Below are 21,728 nucleotides of genomic sequence, written 5' to 3'. Positions count from 1 at the left end.
TCAGATTTTCTTTCAGGCCTTATACATGAAATAGACAATCTTTTTAGGTGTTTTGGAATCAAGAACCTAGCCTAAATTGTCGATGAAGAAGAAAGAAATTTTATCAAACCAGACTTAAACTATTATATCTTTATTACTGTGGGTGGCTTGCAGTTGTGCACACAGGCAAGTTCTGGTCATTTTTACAGGACGTCGTGATGCTAATAATACATCATTCACTGCGATGGGTGATGCAATAATTTCCTTCTTCAGTTCCTTTGTAACCTGTTTTATAATGTTAGTCGATACTGATAATTTAAAATCTTGGGGCTTCCCTGGTGGCGCAGTGGTTGAGAGTCCGTCTGCCGATGCAGGGGACATGGGTTCGTGCCCCGGTCTGGGAAGATCCCACATGCTGCGGAGCCTGTGCGTCCGGAGCCTGTGCTCCACAACGGGAGAGGTCACAACAGTGAGAGGCCCGCGTACCGCAAAAAAATATATATATCTTTTGCTTTTCCCCCCCAGTTTTGTTGAGGTATAATTGACAAATAAAATTGTAAGATACTTAAAGTGTACATCGTGATGATTTGATATGCATTAGTCAATTGTGAAAGTATTCCCTCCATCTAGTTAATTAATACATCCATCACCTCACAGATATATGTATAAAATACATTTTAAAATTATATATATATTTATTATGTATATTTTTAAATTATATATATGTATATATATATATTTTTTTGGTGAGAATCTTCTGCTTTTTAACAGACATTCTCTGTAATAACACAAAGCTTTAAGCACCCTGTTCTAGCTTTAATTCTCCTTTACCTTTTTGTATGTCTCTGTGTGTCTGTGTATTTGAAGCTCTCACGTTCCCTAGCCTTGGCAGACAGTTTTTAGGAGGCTCCCACTGACCAAAGATGGTACAGTTTGAGTAAAATAAGGAAGATAGCTGCAGTGAACATGATGATACTGAAAAACAAAAGGTGATTCCTCTTCCCTCCAGAAATGAAAAACCCATTGGTCACTGTTGAGAATGGTAGGGATCTCATTCTTTGGAAATCTGGTAAGAATCAAGAGGTAGTTCTTTTTTTACTATACGAGCTGTGCCACTCAGTATGCAAATTCTGGTGCCTCAGTTGCACCCATGACCAATTAAATTAGAATCTCTGGGATGTGCTGCCAGTCATTGCTATATTTAAAGAAATCTTTCTGGTGATTTGGATGTGTACCCAGGCTTAAGAACTTCTGTACAAGATATTTCTCTTATGGGGGGGGACCTGTAAGAGAAATACCGCTTATTATAACACTAGGTGAACTTTGTTAGTTATAAAAGCTGATAACTAAGCAATATTTCTGTGGTAAATGAGGTTACCAATTCAGTGCTCGTTGAAAGGAGGAAAAAAGGCACAGGGGCAGAAAGATGTATGCTGTGTTTACTATGTGCATGTTGCATATGGGATCTTGTTTCTACTCTTTCTTCTCTGGGCCTCCTCTTTTTTTTTTTTTTTTTTGCAGTACGTGGGCCTCTCACTGTTGTGGCCTCTCCCGTTGCGGAGCACAGGCTCCGGACGCGCAGGCTCAGCGGTGCGGCATGTGGGATCTTCCCAGACCGGGGCACGAACCCGTGTCCCCTGCATCGGCAGGCGGACTCTCAACCACTGCGCCACCAGGGAAGCCCTTCTCTGGGCCTCCTTGATGTCACACTCGCCTGTTGTTCCTCCCCACCCAAACTCAGGGGCTGCTTCTTCCCAGTCTGCTTTGCTGACCTCTGTTCTGCCTGACTTCTAAATGTTGGAGAGTGCTGTCAAAAATTCTCACCCTAGGGGTTCTTATTTTATCTAGTTCTTTGGTTTTAAATACTTTGTATACTCTGATTACTCCCAGGTTACCTCTAGCCCTGACTTCCCCTCTTGGATTCCAGAATAGAATATTCAGCTTGGATGTCTAATAGGGCATTTTGAACTTAACATGTACAAAATCTTGGTTTTCCATTTCAAACGTGGTTCTATTTTAGACTCCGTAAATAGTAAGATCTTCCATCCAGTTACCCTGACTTTAAGAGCCCTGAAATATTCTTGATTCTTCTCTTAACTTTTTTTTTTTGTTTGTTTGTTTTTGTTTGTTTTTTTTTGTTTTTTTTTGCGGTACGCGGGCCTCTCACTGCTGTGGCCTCTCCCGTTGCGGAGCACAGTCTCTGGACACGCAGGCTCAGCAGCCATGGCTCACGGGCCTAGCCGCTCTGCGGCATGTGGGATCTTCCTGGACCGGGGCATGAACCCGCGTCCCCTGCATCGGCGGGCGGACTCTCAACCACTGCGCCACCAGGGAAGCCCTCTCTTAACTTTTCCTGTACCACCCCACCCCACCATGCATTAGCAAATCCTATCGATTTGCTTGCCTCTCAGTGTATTTTGAATATTATTACTACTTCTCACTCTATTATTCCCAGTTCTTCTAAGGTTCACTTAGTTATTACTATTTGAAATCCTTGATAACTCCTCTCTAAATTAAAATCTATTTCTTAGCATGATGTGTAATATCATATCTCATATTTACCTGCTTCTCTACTCTCATTCATTCCCTTACTTTACCTTCATAGGAAATTGTGTTCCAGCCGTACTATATTACTTGTAGATCTCAAATGGGTCACATTTTGCCCTCATTGTGGTTTTGTATAGGCTGTGCTTTCTACCTGAGAATCTTAAAAGCTTTTTGTTTTGGAAAGATTTTAGAGTTACGGAAAGGTTGCAAAGATGGTACAGAGGGTACCCATGTACCTTCACCCAGTTTTTTCCCCCCGATCTTATCATCTCGCATTCTGTGGTACATTTGTCAAAACTCAGAAACCAATGTTTCTACCTGGAATTTTTGTTTTCCTTTAGATTACCTGCTAATAAATACTACCATATCTTCTGTGAAACTGGTGGTTTCTGCTCTATGTTTCAGTCGCCCCTTGTAGATTTTCATACTACTTAACAGGAATATGAGTATGAATAAGACAGTCTTTGTACTAGCAAAGACAGTCTTAGTGTTGCTTCATTCGAACAAATCTGTTTGAAAAAACTGTCATTCCACGTGTCAAATTTTATAACAGCTACTTGCCCACAAGAGTAGCTGACATATTGAATGTTTCAGTGGATTTGGGAGACAGAACATTTAAAACACTCAATGTCCAACAACCAGTTTTTTCCCTGATTGTTGAAACAGGCTTTTTTTTTTTTTTTAATCAGAGCACCATGTATGGTAGCTTGAGTTCAGTAGTCATTGTTGTATGTGTGGGTGAAACATTGAATATTTGAACAGTAAAATCAGTCAGCACCATGAAATGCTTGTGTTAAGAGGAGTGAAGGCACTAAGGTACTAAGACCATTTGAGGCAGCAGATTTGTCTCTCACCTTGTTCTGTGGGATAAACACTAAATGAGTGGAATATTGATTAGATGATGCTTAAAATTACTTTCTCTATTAAGGTAAAAGAATTTGTATTTTAGTGAAAGGTGTGTGATTCTGTTGGATTTCTTTTCATTAAAAGTACTCTTTTTCTCTCATTCTGAATTCTCATTGTACTTTCTATATTTTCTTTTTTAGATTTGTTTCTGATTCTTGACTGATGAATAATCAAAATCAAAGATAAAACAATTTTCTATTAGAATTCTCATTATTGATTTTATGTCCTGAGCATTGAATCATCGCTGTTTAAAATAAACTTGCAATATTTACTCTCTCACTTCTAGATACTACCAGGGCTTATTCTTTGCAGTTTTGAAGGAACCCAGGACAAAATGAATCTGTTAACCTATTTGGGCCCTTGTAATTAAGGATAATCCTGGATGGATTCATATCACAAAATCCCTTTCAATTTAAACCTGAGGACTTGGATCTGAACTGTTATTATCATTGCTGCTTTAAATGTAGTTACGTAGCAAGCAGTTCTAAAATTTGAAATGTGGAGTTTCTCAACAAATTTTTTTGAATAACCAGTACTAAACTGGGAATCCAAGGGCAAAGACTGTTTTATTTATACTGTATTCCTTGAAGTATCTGACACATGGGACACAAATTATGCTTATTTAAAGTATGTTTTTATTTATTTTAAAAAATTTATTTATTTTATTTATTTATTTTTGGCTGCGTTGGGTCTTCGTTGCTGCACGTGGGCTTTCTCTAGTTGCGGTGAGCGGGGGCTACTCTTCATTGTGGTGTACGGGCTTATTGCGGTGGCTTCTCTTGTTGCAGAGCATGGGCTCTAGGCGCACGGGTTTCAGTAGTTGTGGCTTGTGGGCTGTAGAGCGCAGGCTCAGTAGCCGTGGCTCGCAGGCTCTAGAGCGCAGGCTCAGTAGTTGTGGTGCACGGGCTTAGCTGCTCTGCAGCATGTGGGATCTTCCCGGACCAGGGCTCGAACCTGTGTCCCCCGCGTTGGCAGGCAGATTCTTAACCACTGCGCCACCAGGGAAGCCCTAAAGTATGTTTTTAGGTTAGGTGTTAGGAAATACAGGGATGACATCTAAAATTGAAAAGAAAAATAAGTACTGCATGGCTTAGTCTATGGCAGTACTGTAGAATAGAAATATGTGTGACCCAAACGTGTTGTTTAAAATTTTCCAGTGCTGTGTTAAAAATAATTGAAACAAGTGAAAATAATTTAAGTAATATCTTTGACTTAACTGATTATATCATTTCAGCACCTTATCAATATACAGTATAACTAATAAGATGTTCTGTTTTTTGGTACTAAATCTTCCAAATTTGGTGTGTATTTTATACTTACAACACTTTTTAATTTGGACTAGCCACAATTTAAGTGCTCAGTAGCTGTATGTGTCTAATGACTAAAATGTATTGGACAGTGCAAAACTAACCCATTAGGGCAGTTCTACTTCAGCACTCTTAATTCAGGTGCTAAACAATTCATCTTTATTTATTTTATTTTTTTAACCATTTAAAAAAAATCGAAGTGTTGTTAATTTACAGTGTTGTATTAGCTACAAGTGTACAGCAAAGTGATTCAGTTATACATACATATATATAAAATGTATGTATATTCTTTTTCAGATTATTTTCCATTATAGGTTATTACAAGATATTAAATATAGTTCCCTTGCTACACAGTAGGCTTTGTTGTTTATCTGTTTTATACATAGTAGTGTGTATATGTTAATCCCAAACTCTTAACACCCCCCCATCTTCATCTGTATTTAGATTTCATAAAATTTGCAGTTGGAGAAGTAGATTCACACACTCAAGTTTTCCAAACATATTTAAAAGTTTTTCAGTAGTTAAACTGAATATCAGACTTTTAAATTAAAAATTAACAGTTATTAAGGAAATACAAATAAAAACCACGATGAGATAACACTTCATACTCACTAGGATGGTTTTAATAAAATAAATGGAAAATAACAAGTCTGGGCAAGGATGTGGAGCTATCCTTGTATAACCTTGTATTTGTTTATATACTGTGAATACACTGAATACCACTGAATTGTATACTTTAAAATGGTATGTTTTGTGAAATTCACCTCAAAAAAATTAATAAAATTAAATAAAAGTAAAAGTTCAGTTTCTTATAGTAGCCTTATTTAAAATGTTAAGGGGCTTCCCTGGTGGCGCAGTGGTTGAGAGTCCGCCTGCCGATGCAGGGGACACGGGTTCGTGCCCCGGTCTGGGAGGATCCCACATGCCGCGGAGCGGCTGGGCCCGTGAGCCATGGCCGCTGAGCCTGCGCGTCCGGAGCCTGCGCTCTGCAGCGGGAGGGGCCACAGCAGTGAGAGGCCCGCATACCGCAAAAAAAAAAAAAAAAAAAAAAAAAATGTTAAGTAGCAGCATCTGTCTAGTGCCTTCTGTAGTAGACTGTGGTGTTCTGTGGCAATGTGGTAATCTACAGAAGACAAACTTTAAAAACCATTATTCTTTTCTGGTACTCAAAATACGTGTAGTAAGTTTTTAAATTCTAAGAATTCAGCATCCGTTAGATGCTAAACTTCTCATGGTCAGAATCTGTAGCTGAATATTCTTGATGTAGGCTATCTGAGGATCAGACTATTGATAGGATTGTAAGAATTAAATGAATTGGTAAGCACTGAATATGGCTAATTGCTTCTTTTCAGGGTTCCCATAACACTCTGTTCTTTACCCCTGACTATAGTCCTTTGAAGTTGTTGCTTTGTATGTATGTCTTGCTGATCACATGTAAGCACTTTCAGGGCAAGAACTGTATCTTAATCATCCTTAAACTTCTGTCATCTTACATAGTACTGAATATGGAATAGATGAGTATTTGAACTAAAATCTTGAGTCATTCCTCTGCCTCTTAACCTTTTGTTAGCAATGCTGAGTACAGTTAGAGCCCATAACATGTCTCTTGTATATTGAAATAAATAGAATAATTATTAATGGCACTGTATAAGGATTTTGCTGTGAAATATCTTAGCATTGATTTTTATCAGAATCTATAAGCCAGTATATTTAGAAATACCTGTGATTTGCAAGATGCTTCTGGTAATATATGTATATTCATAAAAGTATGTTCCTGCCTTCAAAATGCATGGAAAAGATGAGTTGGGATAAATTATCTAATTACGCTCTGAAAGTGTGAGGGTGTCCTCAGAAGAGGATGAGCTCCCTTTCACGTGGGCAGATTGAGAGAGATTTTGTGAATAAAGTTATAATCTCTGCTAAGAGAGGGTTGTAATGTGTTTTTAGAAGTTTAAAATGGTAGAGGTACCTAGATTGAAAGAAAGAGCCTGGAAGCAAGTGGATTTTTTGCGGTATTATCTAGAAAAATGTAATTGAGTTGAACCACCTGGGAATAATGTGATGGATACATTTAGAAGCATACGTGGCAAATTTGCGTACTTGGAGTTTTGTTGTCAAGTCAGAAACTAAGCAACTTTAATAAATTACTAATAGAAGACCACCAGCAATCCAGCTGTGGATTTTGCTATTTGGGGATCGTTTTGGAAAATGTTTGTTTTAATTAGTAACATTCATTTGTTAGGAGACCTGCAAATACTATTTTCTAAGATCTAACTAGAAACCACACACTTGTACTGTAGCTAATTTGAGCATTGTAATTTTAGTGATATCCAAACATTCTGCATTCATTGTTGGAATAGCAGATCTGCCAGGTGACTTGGGTAGTTAAGTTGACCTCTTGTTTTCTCAGTCTTGCAAGTACAGAAGGCTGAGGAGGCAGTATTTAATGGAACTTATAGAGGGTTGCATAAGACCAACTCTGAGCATACACGTTGTCTTCTGTGAGTGACTAGATCCAGTAGTTTAAAAGTCAATATTATTGTATTTCTTTCTTGTCTGTTACAACAGTGTAGAGCAGTTGGGAGCCTGATGAAGGTTTTGAAGTAGCATATATCTTTTTTTTTTTTCTTGTGGCTCTGCAGCTTGCGGGATCTCAGTTCCCTGACCAGGGATTGAACTCGGGTCACGACAGTGAAAGCCCGGAATCATAACCACTAGGCCACTGGGGAACTCCCTGAAGTAGCATATATCTTAAAATAAAAATAACTTTGAAAATCCAGGAATCCCAGTAATTGTTCGATTGTCTTATTCTTTGATGTGAAAACAACTTAACTGCTCCTCTTAGAAAAGTGATTAAACTCCAGATTTTTCTGGGAAGAAGATTCCACTATTTTTGTCTTGCACATGGTGGGAAGAGCAGTGAACTAAGGAGTCATGAAATTTTCCAGGCTCTGTCACTGCTTAATCTGTATTATTTTGTGCAGCCTGTATCCTTTCCAGAATTAGTTCTGTAGTGTTACTGATTTACTTCTGAAAATATGAAATATTCACTCGTTCATATTTTGCTTGTATCCTATACCGCATCCCTGACATTTTTTTAATTTTTATTTAGTGTGTTGTTGGTGGCTGCAATGCCAGCTTTGCTTCTCAGGGAGGGCTAGCTCGCCATGTACCCACGCACTTCAGTCAGCAGAACTCCTCAAAAGTTTCTAGCCAGCCAAAGGCCAAAGAAGAATCTCCTTCTAAAGCTGGAATGAACAAAAGGAGGAAATTAAAGAACAAAAGACGACGCTCATTACGTAAGTGTTTCCCTGAAAATCAGTGTGTATTAGATGGTTTGGTTTTTGTCTTGGGCTTTCATGCAAATTCAGTTTTTACCATTCTTCAACTCTGCTTATCTATGTTTGTTAACAGTAATGAACAGATAGGATCTTGGTCTTTCACTGTGAGAATTCAGTGATGTATGTTTTACCTCTAGTAGCTAAGGGAATGTAAGTATATGTGGCCTTAGAATACAAGCTCTGTAATTAGATTTTTTTGTGTGTGTGTGTGGTACGCGGGCCTCTCACTGTTGTGGCCTCTCCCGTTGCGGAGCACAGGCTCCGGACGCGCAGGCTCAGCGGCCATGGCTCACGGGCCCAGCAGCTCCGCGGCATGTGGGGTCTTCCCGGTCCGGGGCACGAACCCGTGTCCCCTGCATCGGCAGGCGGACTCTCAACCACCGCGCCACCAGGGAAGCCCTGTAATTAGATTTTGAGGGCTGCTTTGATTCTCTTCTAAATTAAGACCAATTATGACACTGTTGGTATTTCTAACAATATTTTAGAAAACTTGGGCTTCCCAATAATGGTATAAGCGTATTAATCTAAACGTTATGACTGAAGGCATTTTTCATATACATTTATTTTACTTATTCATAATCTATAGCTGTTATATTTCCATTTCTCAAATAAGGAAACAGTCTAAGGTAGATCAAGCAGTTTGTGCAAAGTCACATTGCTAATAACTGGTGGCATTGAGAGTTAGAAAGAATTTTGGTGGACTCATTGGCATTAAAAATGTATTTATGGGACTTCCTTGGTGGTCCAGTGGTTAAGACTGTGCTTCCACTGTAGGGGGCACAGGTTCACTCCCTGGTCGGGGTACTAAGATCCCACATGCCAGGCAGCAGGGCCAAAAAATTACAAAGAAAAACAAAAAAACCCAGTATTTATAATTTTCTTAGATTATTGTTAGAAGAGTTATTCTTAATCAAGAAAATGCTTGTCAAAAATTCCAAAATAATACGACCACTGTGTCAAATCTGGAAAAATTTTTGATTACATATTAACGTAAAATGTTCATGAAATGTATTTCATATGTTTGGCTGAGGTGAATGAGATCTGTGTGTAGTGCACAGATGGAGACATTTATCAGATTGTTGAAAATGTAGGGCTGGTGCTCAGGAGAGATGCTGGAGTAAAATATAAAATTATATGAAAAAGATAGTAGCTGAAACATGCAGTCGTGAGGTCGGAGGCTAGAACCTCACACACCAAGGGGCAGAGTTAACCCACACTTACTCATTGGTTGGAGTTCTGCTTTTGTACATCCTTACCTTGTTAGCTAGGTTCTGTGTTTTGAAAGCAAAGAAAATCTTGCATTTAAACCCTAGATAGATACTTATTCGTTGTTTCAGTCTTTTTTACTTATTATATATTTTTGTGGAAAATGGACTACTGATATGGCTGCTTGGAGACTGTTATATTTTTCTAAATATTCTTTACCTCTTTTATATTGACTTTTAGCACGACCACATGATTTCTTCGATGCACAAACACTGGATGCGATAAGACATCGAGCCATATGCTTTAACCTCTCAGCTCATATAGAAAGTTTAGGGAAGGGACACAGTGTTGTTTTTCATAGTACTGTAAGTATTTGATTTTTTTTTCAAATATTTCCCACAATTTGACATTTTAATGATTATGTTGAATTTTTTAGCCTTTAATTTGAACTATTTAAGAATATTGGGGTGGCATTTGGGCTACTAGGCATTTGAAGATCAGTCTCTGACCTTAAGTAAACTAGGTGTCTTTTCTGACCTCTGGTTTCCTTGCAGGTAAAGTTAGAGCATTAGACTTCTTTTAACTCACATCCCTATGTGGTGCATGCTCCACCATCACCCATCAAATGCACATCTAAAGTTTGTGTTAAAGCCTTCCATCAAATGAAAGGTTCATGAAGGAGGGAATTTTAATCTGTTTTGTTCTATGAATATATTCCAAGTGTCTAGAATTGTGCCTGACACATAGTAGGAACTCAGTATATTTGTTGAATAACTATGTTGTTCTACTTGGAAAAAGAAAAGTATTGACTTTGAAAAGGCAATAATGAATTTATTTTTGGTTAACTAGGAGTTAATAGAGAGCTCTTCTTTCTTCTCATGCCACCTGCCATTTTTAATATCCAGTCATCTTTATATTGCTATAGTTTGGTGTAGGTCTGTTAGTAGAAATAAACTTTAGACCAGACTTTTGGTGATTTGAATCCCCGGAAAGAGAGATTATTTAATTTTGCCTGTTGAAATAGAAAATATACTAAATTTAGGTTTTATTTTTATATTCTAATCAAAATACATGAGAATTTAAATATAAAAGATCAGTATTGATATCTCTACTGGTTTGAATCTCTTATTCTTCCCATCTCCTCTAACAATGAGGTTTTCTTATATTTTCATTTTTTCTTTTATGTATACTTCCAATTCAAAATGCCCAATTTTGATTTTGATTCCCAAAATTAAAGGCAAGAAGGTAGAGGATTAGACACAAAGGAAAGGGAATCTTTTCTGAGATTGGAGCACATAATGGTGTGAGTTTGGGTTTAAGGAAAGTTGTACCATACTTACGCTCTTTTAAAGAATGTTGTAAACATAGTTATCTAAATAAGAATGAAGACAAAGTAAAAATGTCTGTGCTGGGAATTTTGTTGGGATTCAGCAAGATCAGGAGCTTGCTCAACAGTGATGGTTGGGATTTGATAACATACGTTTATGATTTGGTAGGAATCTAACATTTATTATCCAAGTTTACATTTATGTATTGTTAATAGGAGATAGAAAATATTAATCATTTTATAAGTTGAAATAAGTGGAGGATTGACTGTAATCATAAAATATTTCATGATTTGATAAAATAGACTTTTAATTATCTTACTGAATAAAAGCATGTCAGATAAAAAAATAAGTTAATTTTTTTATCCATGAATTTTTTTTAATTGAAGTATAGTTGATTTACAATACTGTGTTAGTTTCATGTGTACAGCAAAGTGATTCAGCCATATATATATACATATATACACACACGTATATTTTTTCAGATTATATTCCATTATAGGGTATGACAAGATATTGAATATAATTCCCTGTGCTATACAGTAAATCCTAGTTTCTTATCTGTTTTACATATAGTATTTTGTGTCTGTTAATTCCATACCTCTAATTTGTTCCCCCTTCCCTCCCTCTCCCCTTTGATAACCATAAGTTTGATTTCTATTATTATTGTTCTTTTTAAGTCAGTAAGATGTGTTCACCAAACGCAGAGTTGGCATTAGGGATAATTTGTTCATTTACTTAAATATTGAGCACCTACATGTGCCAGGTACTAATGATACAGCAGTGAACAAAACGGGCTAAAACAAAACAAGAAACCGTGCCTACACTAGTGGAAGAGACATGATACACAGGATAAATTAGTAAAATTAAAAACTTAAAAGGAAGTGAGGGTATGAGCCATTCAGTTATTAGGGGGTTGAGCATCATAGCCAGAGGGAAAATCAAGCATAAGATCCTCAAGTGGGGACATGCCAGTATGTCTGAAAAGCCGTGAGGAGGCCAGTGTGGCTGGAGGAAACAAGTGAGGCAGAGAAAGTAGGAGCAGTCGGAGAGGCAATGGGGAGAGTGTTGTTGGACTGAGACATTGGCTTTTGTTCTACGTGTATTGGTTTTTATTTATTTATTTATTTATGGCTGTGTTGGGTCTTCGTTTCTGTGCGAGGGCTTTCTCTAGTTGTGGCAAGCGGGGGCCACTCTTCATCGCGGTGCGCGGGCCTCTCACTGTCGCGGCCTGTCTTGTTGCGGAGCACAGGCTCCAGACGCGCAGGCTCAGTAGGCGTGGCTCACGGGCCCAGTTGCTTTGCGGCATGTGGGATCTTCCCGGACCAGGGCTCAAACCCGTGTCCCCTGCATTGGCAGGCAGACTCTCAACCACTGCGCCACCAGGGAAGCCCTGTTCTACGTGTATTGGGAAGCCATTGGAGGAGTCTGAGTAGCCATGCTCTGTTGTGATTTCTTTTAAATAAAATTTTTATTGAGATATAATAAATACAGACTCACCCATTTAAAGTATACAAGGGAGTTCCCTGGCGGTCCAGTGGCTCTCACTGCTGGGCCTGGGTTCTGTCTCTGGTCAGGGAACTAAGATCCCGCAAGCCACGCAGCACAGCCAAAAAAATACATATGCAATTCTGCGAGTTTTGACGGTTGTACTTACCTATGAAACCACCACACCACCACAGTTGAGCTGTAGAACAGTCCTGTCACGCAGAACATTCCTGGTGTAGCTTTGTAGTTCATCTCGGCCTCTGCCCCCTGCTTTAAGAGAACTCGCTGATCTCTTTCCTCTCATGCAGGTTTTAATGTGCTCACTCTGGTTTCTGTATTGAGAACAGATTGTAGGTCAGGGTTGGGGAGAGAAGGGATCAGTCTTTTCAGTATCTCAGGTGAGAAAAGACCAGAATGCTTGAAGTGGAGATACTAAGAAGGGTTAGATTCTGGATATCTTTTGAAAGTGGTATTGACAAGAATTATGGATGGATCAGATGTCAGGTATGATAACGAGAGGAAAGGATGACTCCAGTGTTTTTGGCCTGGGCAACTAGCCAAAAGGATGGAGTTGCCACATAATAGAGGCTGTGAGGTGAGCAGATTCAGGGAGAGGGGAGTATCAAGAGCCATAATTTCAGCACATTCTATAGAACATCTAGTGCTTCTGTCATGTAGGCAGAAGGATATAAGAGTTTGAGCTTAGAGGAAAGGTGTGGCTACAGATAAGAATAGAACTTTCGGGGCTTCCCTGGTGGCGCAGTCGTTGAGAGTCCGCCTGCCGATGCAGGGGACACGGGTTCGTGCCCCGGTCCGGGAAGATCCCGCATGCCGTGGAGTGGCTGGGCCAGTGAGCCGTGGCCGCTGAGCCTGCGCATCCGGAGCCTGTGCTCCGTGGCGGGAGAGGCCACAACAGTGGGAGGCCCGCATAACGCAAAAAAAAAAAAAAAAAAAAAAAGAATAGACCTTTCTAGCGTATTAGTGTTATTTAAAGGTATCAGACTGGATAAGATCACCTAGGAAGTATTAAATAGAAAAGAGAAGAAATCAAAGGACTGAGGTTTGGGGCCTATCAACATTTAGTGATTTAAGGGGCAATAAATCTGATGAAATAATGGTCTAGTAATGAACAAGTATCTCTACATGTTAGAGAATAGAGGTGTTGATGATAAATAAGGTTGTGTTTTAAAAAATGAAGCATCAACTTCATGCTTTCATTAGAGCAGCTCTTTGGATGAAATCCTTAGGCTCACCATGGGAGGAGTAAAGATGATCAAAAAAATGAAGGAACTAGAAATGTGATATTAGGAGTCTGGAAGAAAACTTAAAATTTACTCAGAGTGAAAATAGTCTGAAGATGAAAATAAATTTTCGAGCTGTAGAAAACATCTGAGAGGATTTAAGAACATGATTGATTACCTATGTTTAGCATAAATTTTAAAAACCAGGAATAAGAGTGATTCACACCCCCAAGCGACATTGGGGTGGCAGAGGTACCTTGACTGAGGAAAAGTCACAAAGGTGTAGTATAATCTGAAGAATGCTTTCTCCTGGGGGAAGTGGAAGGAAGAAACATCCCTAATGGGAAAAGGTCTTCCTTGGAGCTAGGTGAGGAAGTTCTCTAAGGTTCCATGAGTATGACTGGAAAGGTTGGTGGAGGCAGTTTGTGTTAAACAGTAGTCAGATGTTCAGTGCTAACTGCAAAGGTAAGTTTCCTAGTTACCAAATTAACTTTTATAGGAAATAACCATATTTATAGGGAAAAGATTTGCATAAAAATATTTATGTGAGGTACTACGCCGTGCAGTTTGCCTAATTTGTCTTCTTTAACTGAAACATTTTCTTTTGAGCCGTCTCCAGAAGAGGTCAGCAGAATCCTGGTTACCAGTCAGTTGGCTTGCTGTACTTGGTTGCGTTGCATTATTTTTATATCTTACTTCTTTGTAGAGATACTTTGTTTTAGCATCTGCAGATCTGTCTTTGAGCTTTTTAATTGATTCCATTACCGAGTCTAGAATTAGGGTACTTAACTATAGGTTTTTAAATAATGGGGCCAGAAACTGTTTTATATTTGTATGAAGTGCTGTTTTTACTTCTAATATGTTTTGAGAATGACACATAACATTACTTTGTGAGGTTGTTTGGAACTTAAACTTGGCAAAAATATTGAGATTTAGATTATTAAAACACTAAAGAGCTAATTTGGTTAATATGGCAGTTCTAAGAGTTAATAAAATACCATTTTGATCGATTTTTAAAAATCGTTACCTTAGTTTTCTGAATCTGGTAATGAGTGACAAGCATATTGTTTTTACTACATTTATATAGGTCTTTATGTTCTGGTTGACCCACACTTTAACTTAGGTAGATTGCTAACTGAACTGAACACTGATTGGTTAATGTTTCATTTAAAATAACAGAAATAACCAACAAACAGAAAACTCCCAAGCAAACGACAAATACCTTAATCCTAAAAAGGAGACCTCTCCCTTTCTAGCATTATTTTTTCTTTACTGTTCATTTGTTCTTTAAAAGTATTTCAGCCAATATGGATTCTTGGTTGGCAGTCTGGCTCAGCTAAAGACTTTGTAGAGAGCAAAATAAATAGCATTTTCAAAGATAATATGGTTTTAGTATTTGGCTGTACAAAGCTACTTCAGTTCCTTTTTTTTTTTCTTTTGTGAAAATATATGATCAAAGGTGGGAAATTTCTACAAACTGGGGCAGAACAAGATGTTGTGGTGGTAATATCTGGTCCAGGACATGAAAACTTAAGTTCTTGATTAGGACCAAAAGCGTTTTTTAAACTATTAAAATGATCTTTTATAAATAGTTTTATGATTTCTTTTATATCATTACTAGGTAATAGCTAAGAGAAAAGAGGATTCTGGAAAGATAAAACTTTTGCTTCATTGGATGCCTGAAGACATGTAAGTATTTGGAATACTATATATATAACTAATAAACTGATCAGTCTTATTTTTGTTAAAATCTTTTACTCAAAAATTACTTAAGCTATTGGGTTCAAAGTAAAAGACTTATAGAAATGAAACCACAAAACATTTTCAGGTCATCAGCCTTAAAAAGATAATCTGTAAAAGCTCGTAAGAGTACCTGGCTCAAGGTATAAGCTTTAAAACTAGCTTTTAAAATTGTTTTTAATGGAAACTGTTAAAGCAATTTTTAATCATTTTTAGGATGTGATTATTTTTAGAATTTTTAATGACCCTCAAGTAGGATAGGGTGCAAGCAACCTTAGTTGTGCCTTTGTTTGAATCATTTATTTTAAAAATTTCTAAACATTTTCCAGCACACAATTAATGATAGTTTATAGAAAAAAACAGTTGGTCAGTTTTCCAGGAGTGTTAAATTTTTCTTTTGAGTTTTAGTACCCTTTTATTAAGAGCAATTCTGGTCCAAATGCTCCTTAATTTCATGCTCAATTTTCCTTTTATTCTCAAAATAATTTTTTTTGTTGTTGCAAAAGGTAATGAAGATGTATCATAGAAATCTTATCAGCATCAAGAATAGAATAAGTTCAAATGAATGGAATCTCATTAAAAATTAATATGTGGTTAACACTTGTTATTAAATATTTTTCTGTAATATTGTTTCCCAAACTCCAGTCTAAAGAGATGTTAATGAATCTGATGTGAATTAAGAGCTTTAAAAATAGATTTGGAAGATTACAATGCATGTTAGCATATTGAAGTAAAGAAATCTCTTTAGCTTTTTAAAAATCCTGTGATTGTCAAACTTTTATTAGTGTAGAACATATTTTCCACTTCCTTTTACCCCCGCCCCTTCCAGGTTTTAGGGAAATGCTACTCTAAAATATTTTGAAATAGAGCATAAAATTTATTTAATGAACTCCTTTTTACTGAACATTAAAGTTACCCATTTTTCTCTACTGTTAAAAAAAGAGACATTAGGGCTTCCCTGGTGGCGCAGTGGTTGGGAGTCCGCCTGCCGATGCAGGGGACGCGGGTTCGTGCCCCGGTCTGGGAGGATCCCACATGCCGCGGAGCGGCTGGGCCCGTGAGCCGTGGCCGCTGAGCCTGTGCTCCGGAGCCTGTGCTCCGCAGGGGGAGAGGCCACAACAGTGAGAGGCCCGCCTACCGCAAAAAAAAAAAAAAAAAAAAAAAAAAAGAGACATTAAAATGTCTTTATTTACAAAGTATGCAAAATGTTACGGGTTTTGATAGGCATCACCTTCCTGAAAGTTTGTACCAATTTCTGATCTCATCTACTGCATTAGGGAGCTTATTTCCCTGGCTTATTATCAACACTGACTATTGGCATTCTTACATTTTTCATTTCTTCGATTATGAGCAAGATAATTTAAAAACTGTGTCTTTGGTGAATTAATGGTTTGTGACCTTTGTCTCCCTTGTTCCTTTTTATCTAATGAGTGTTCACTTGTTTTATATTGATTTGTAAGAGCCCTTTTTATATTAAGTTTATAAACAGTTCCTTTAAAAAATATCATATTCAAATATCTGTATTTTTAGTATTTTGGAAATCGATCAATCCAAATATCAAAATCATTTTATTTGAATTTTTCTATAGAATTAAATTTTTTTAAATTCAGGATTTTGGTTGTATGTGCCTTTTTTTAAAAGTGGAAGTTAATCTGGTGGGGTTTTTATTTCTTATTTCTTCAGAAAGAAACTAAGTGTCAGATTTTCATCAAGTTAAGCTCAGATATAGTTCCACTTAGCAAACTAAAAGACAGACAGTGTGTTCTAATATTTGTTTCTAAGTTTGATGTGGCTTTGCCATCAAAAATTCATAATTCAGGGCTTCCCTGGTGGCGCAGTGGTTGAGAGTCCGTCTGCTGATGCAGGGGACACGGGTTCAGGCCCGGGTTCGGGCCCCGGTCCGGGAAGATCCCACATGCCGCAGAGCAGCTGGGCCCCTGAGCCATGGCCGCTGAGCCTGCGCGTCCGGAGTCTGTGCTCCGCAACGGGAGAGGCCACAACAGTGAGAGGCCCGCGTATCGCAAAAAAAAAAAATAAATAAATAAATTCATAATTCATTTCCAGATTTATGCCTAAAATTTCACCTTGCCATTTTTTAGCTGGGACTCTACATCCCACTACTTAGATCACGGAGTTTCCTTGGCATCTGAGAAGCTCGTTAACCTAGGTGCCCCAGTCAGACTAGCAGAAAAAGCTAGGTAATGTGAAGGGTAAATTTAAAATTAATGTTATTTTATATATGGCTTGTTTTTTAATTCATAGTCTGCCTGACGTGTGGGTGAATGAAAGTGAACGACATCAGTTAAAAACTAAAGTAGTTCATTTATCAAAGCTACCCAAAGATACTGCCTTGCTTTTGGACCCAAACATATACAGGTAATTTAATTCATGCTTTGATGTTTTATTTTTTTGAATTGTAATCTTAAATCTCCTTAAATTTTGGATATAAAGCTAGGACTTAATTTTTAAGTACTGAATTTCAGTATCAAGCATATCTTGCTTTCTGGAGTTTCATATATGGAAATTACATCACAATGATTTATAAATTGTAGACTAGAAGGGTAATATTTTGGTAAAGTTTATATGCCAGGTTAATTCCAGATTTACCTTAAGTAGCTTAAATTGTGATATACATAGTATTTTGAAACTAAGTTCCTTTTGTTTAAGTAGGTAATTCTTTTTTATAATATCACACGTGTTGACCTGGGAATATATCGCATGTGCCCTAAATAACCATTAATGGTTGAAGTTCTTAAACTTGTACTCTCGCCAAACTTTTCAAAAGAGCATTTTAAATATTGCTGTGTTTTTATTTAAGAGGTAGCTCGGAGTGTTCACGTTTCTAACAATTTTCTGATCTGACCTTTGTTTTAGTGTGCTGTGCATATGAAGGTATAGGGGGGGAAGGAGAAGAGACCAACATTTCTGGCTATGTGCTGAGTCACTGTGCTAGGTGCTTTACATATACTTCATCCTCACAGCAGTCCTGTGAAGTAGGTGTTCCTATGTCTGTTTTACAGATTGGAAATCTGAGGCAAGAGGTTAAATAGCTTAAATCTGAGGCAAGAGGTTACACAACTAGGATGTGACTGAACTCCATACTGCCTCTATCCACATGACATATACTAGGGTGATTAAAAAAGTGGTGAAAATGTTTAAAAGGCACTCTTAATGAGTGAACTTTATATATTTTAAAAAGGAATTCTAGTTTAGTATAACAATAGGTTGGGTAAGAGTAAGATGACATAATAATTGATAATCCCAAATGTGAATTTTAGCTATTGTAAAGGTACTATGTCTTATGCCAAATTTTGAAACAATTAAATACTTTGAAGGTTTTGTTCATTCCATGACTCAACTTTTTGGAATGTGAAGCATCTTCTGAGAATGAAATTCTCACATAATGGGCCTTGCCATGTGTGGAAACATTGAGACTCTTCCAAGCTTTTAAAGCATCTTTTGGTGAAGGTCCTAAATGTAATGAAAACTTGTTTTTTGTGGGTTGAGCTAGGTTAGCAAGAAATTAACTAGCAGAGAGAATAGTGAAATGACCTTAAAGGAAAAGATTGAGGGACATTCACTACCAAAAATATGAGAGAGTTATGATTTACCTTTCTCTTTATAAAGAAAAATAATTGAATATTCTTTATTTATTGGCACCTAATTTAGGGTTTATTTCTGCTTATTCTTTGAAGGGAGTGATTAAAATTTGCATTCTAAAAGAGTGGTATTTGGGGAGAGCCAAGACTGGTAGTAAACATGCCTTAAGCAGTGAGTTGACAAAGGGGCATGAATCTTAATTATAAGATTGAGACTAACTTCTGTGTTTCTGCCCTGCATTCTACTTCCCACTCTCAAGGGGTCTTCCTTTTTCACAGAATCAGCTTATTTTTGCTGTTCTTATGCTATATAGGAAAGAATTAAGATATTTTGGTGAAAGTGACAAATAAATATCATTCAAGCTCAGAACTGATGTCCAGAAGTACATAGGACTTGCATCACCTGTTTTCAGGGTATAATTCTGCAATTATTACTGATTACTGGAGTAATGAAGATTTCTTAAGATACATTTGGTGCTTCTGTGGTGTTAATTTTCTTTAGCTGTAAACCACCGTCCACCCCATCTTAATATTTAATCTTGAGTCTAAACTTTTATGCTTCTCCTCTTCTGGAAATTAGAATCAAGTCTACTCTAAAGTGGTACAGAGTCCTAGAACCCACTACATTTGCCGTGGTGTAACATCTTAGCGATGCCTGGATTTTGACTGGGGAAACTTGTGAAATTAAGAGGGGAAAAAGCAATTATTCTAATTTGTTTCAGGAGAAATAACTTAGAGCTTATGCACATCTCAAAATGAAAGCATGACAAACCTTCCAAAAATATATTAACTTCAAAATGCGAGTAAAAAAGGACATATTTATTTGAGGTTTAAACATTAGTTTTAAAGTATGGTTAAAATGTATGTGTTAAACATGAGATTCTTTTTTAGAAACACATTATCAGGCTACATGAAAAGGATTTCTTAACAAGCTATAGATATTATGTAACTAAATTTATATCCATCATGTGAATGCTTTGGAAATAAATTTTCCTGGTGATCAGTGATCATCACATTGCCTATTTCTTATACATATTTGTATTTTTGAAGCACTTAATGTGTTTTTCATTCAATTGAATAAAAGAATACTCCTTTTTCTCTTTTTCTAGAACAATGCCGCAGAAGAGGTTGAAGAGGTAAAAAATAAATAAATACATAAAAAGCAAACAAGCGGGGACACCTGCAGTCTTAGTCACTGACAATGGGTTTAGTAAAAGTTGCACATTAGAGTCAACCCCCTTCCTTTTTTTCCTTAAATCCAGTATTTAGAATAATATTTATGCTTAGTGTAAACATTCTGTGAATGAAGTAGGCTCTTCTGTGGAATATATTAATATATTACTGTATATCCACATTTTCATGGAATGGTACTGTGGGAGACTGAGCAAACACTCTTCTGGCAACTTGGTAGAACAGCTTCTTAAAGGCTTTGCATGCTTGCTGCTTTAAGCTGCCTTTTTTTTTTTTTTTTTTTTTTTAAACCCTTTAGTGATTACAGTAGTTTATATTGAAAAGAAAACCAATTACAACATGTGCCCTTAAAAATACCAAAAGCACTGTAAGGATATTTGTCTTGACAGTGTCTATTGATTTGAAGTCATATAAGGAAATATTTAGACAATGAAAATTATCAAAAGATAATTTACCTTTCAATTATGATAAATAGATGTGATTGGTTGCCATTTGTGTTCTTTTGCAGAACTCTGATAAGAAAAGTGTTCAATTTGTATTTAAGCAAACAGTGAACGACATTTGCAATCAACTAAAAATTCGTCTATCGAATTAGGGCTGAAAATTTCTGTTAAAGAGTGTTGCAGTATGTCTGGTGGCTCCCCTTTCAGGACTAGGGTTTTCTCATGGAGTACAGTATGTTAATATTTACCTATATAACTAATCTGTTAACGGTTTTTGAAAAACCTTTATTTCAAATTATTTGAATAATCCTCATATTTTCATTTTAACCTATATAAGCCTCTAATTTTTTTTTTCTGAGGAAAGCATTTGGTTTATGAGTTGTTTTTTCTTAACATAAGAAAAATTGTATTTTTTTTTAAAGTATCTTCAAACTGAATCCTTTATGCACCAAAGTTGGTTTTGAAAAGGAAAATAAAATCACTTTCTTGCTTGGTAAGCAAGAAGCCATATGGATTTTTTTTTAACTTACAGAAATGGAAATATGTGTAACTTGTTAGTATTGTATCAAACAAATGTTGCATAGAGATAATAGAACATTGCTTGTAAATAATTCAGCAGATTTGTAATATATTTTTATATTATGAAACGTACTGTAGATGTTTTTCTAGAGGCATGAAAAGTTAAATGTATATATTATGGGTAGAGATAATATTGAAGGATATTGTAATTCACTAGTGCTGCCAGAGGAATTGTTAATAAAGCACCTTCTTTAACAATAAATGTCTTTTGCAGACTTAAGGGACTATGTACTACTGTTAATATCTGTAAGAACAAAACACATTGAACATCCTTCCAGAAAGTCTTTGAGGGAGGACCTATACCCATAATAGAATTATGGCACTCATTTCTGACAGTGACCGTGAAATCAATTATTTCCTTACTGTTGGAAGGACATATTGTAAAGTATGTGGTTATATGCAGTCAAACTGCAGAAAATACTCCTGATTAAGGAGTTTTCACTTTACTACAGTGATATAAAAACCAGCAGTTTTTACACTAAAATTTTTTAAAGAAAGAATAGACAAAAATATAGAATTAATAAGCCTTTTGGTTCCAAAATGGGAAAGGTTCCATGATACATAAATCATTTCTCATTTACTTTAAAAAATTTAAAAAAAATAATAAAAATTATGGGAGACTTTATTCATTAACAATGGGGTAAAGAGCTATATACGTGAAGTGAGTCATATAAAATTAAATGAAGTGCAAATAAAAGCACTGCTTCTATAAGACATTCTGGAATGGTTGTTTAATAAGGGTATTATTCATATGACTTGTAGCAAATGTGATTTTATTTTTAAAAAGAAGAAAAGCAGTGTGTTTTCTTACTATTTTTTTGTTTTCTTTTGCTTAA

The 21,728-nt window shown here is 36.6% G+C and overlaps 1 protein-coding gene across 2 annotated transcripts in view; it reads left to right on the top strand.

Annotated features, from left to right (window-relative positions):
- AEBP2 (AE binding protein 2) overlaps window positions 1-20,424 on the top strand; it is a gene marked incomplete at both ends in the record, with an annotated part of 54,517 nt that extends 34,093 nt beyond the window's left edge. The window contains 6 exons of one of the 2 annotated variants that reach the window (XM_079714634.1): window positions 7,852-8,038; window positions 9,527-9,651; window positions 14,962-15,029; window positions 17,343-17,456; window positions 19,789-19,815; window positions 20,379-20,424. In XM_079714634.1, coding sequence (XP_079570760.1) covers window positions 7,852-8,038; window positions 9,527-9,651; window positions 14,962-15,029; window positions 17,343-17,456; window positions 19,789-19,815; window positions 20,379-20,424 — 567 coding nt within the window. The remainder of the gene's footprint in view (window positions 1-7,851; window positions 8,039-9,526; window positions 9,652-14,961; window positions 15,030-17,342; window positions 17,457-19,788; window positions 19,816-20,378) is intronic. The other variant, XM_079714635.1, reaches the window with a different exon arrangement.
- Between the last annotated feature and the right edge of the window lie 1,304 nt (window positions 20,425-21,728).

The sequence above is a fragment of the Hyperoodon ampullatus genome (assembly GCF_949752795.1).
Source record: "Hyperoodon ampullatus genome assembly, chromosome: 11".
Classification (NCBI taxonomy): Eukaryota; Metazoa; Chordata; class Mammalia; order Artiodactyla; family Ziphiidae; genus Hyperoodon; species Hyperoodon ampullatus.
This window is presented reverse-complemented; position numbering and strand designations above follow the sequence as displayed.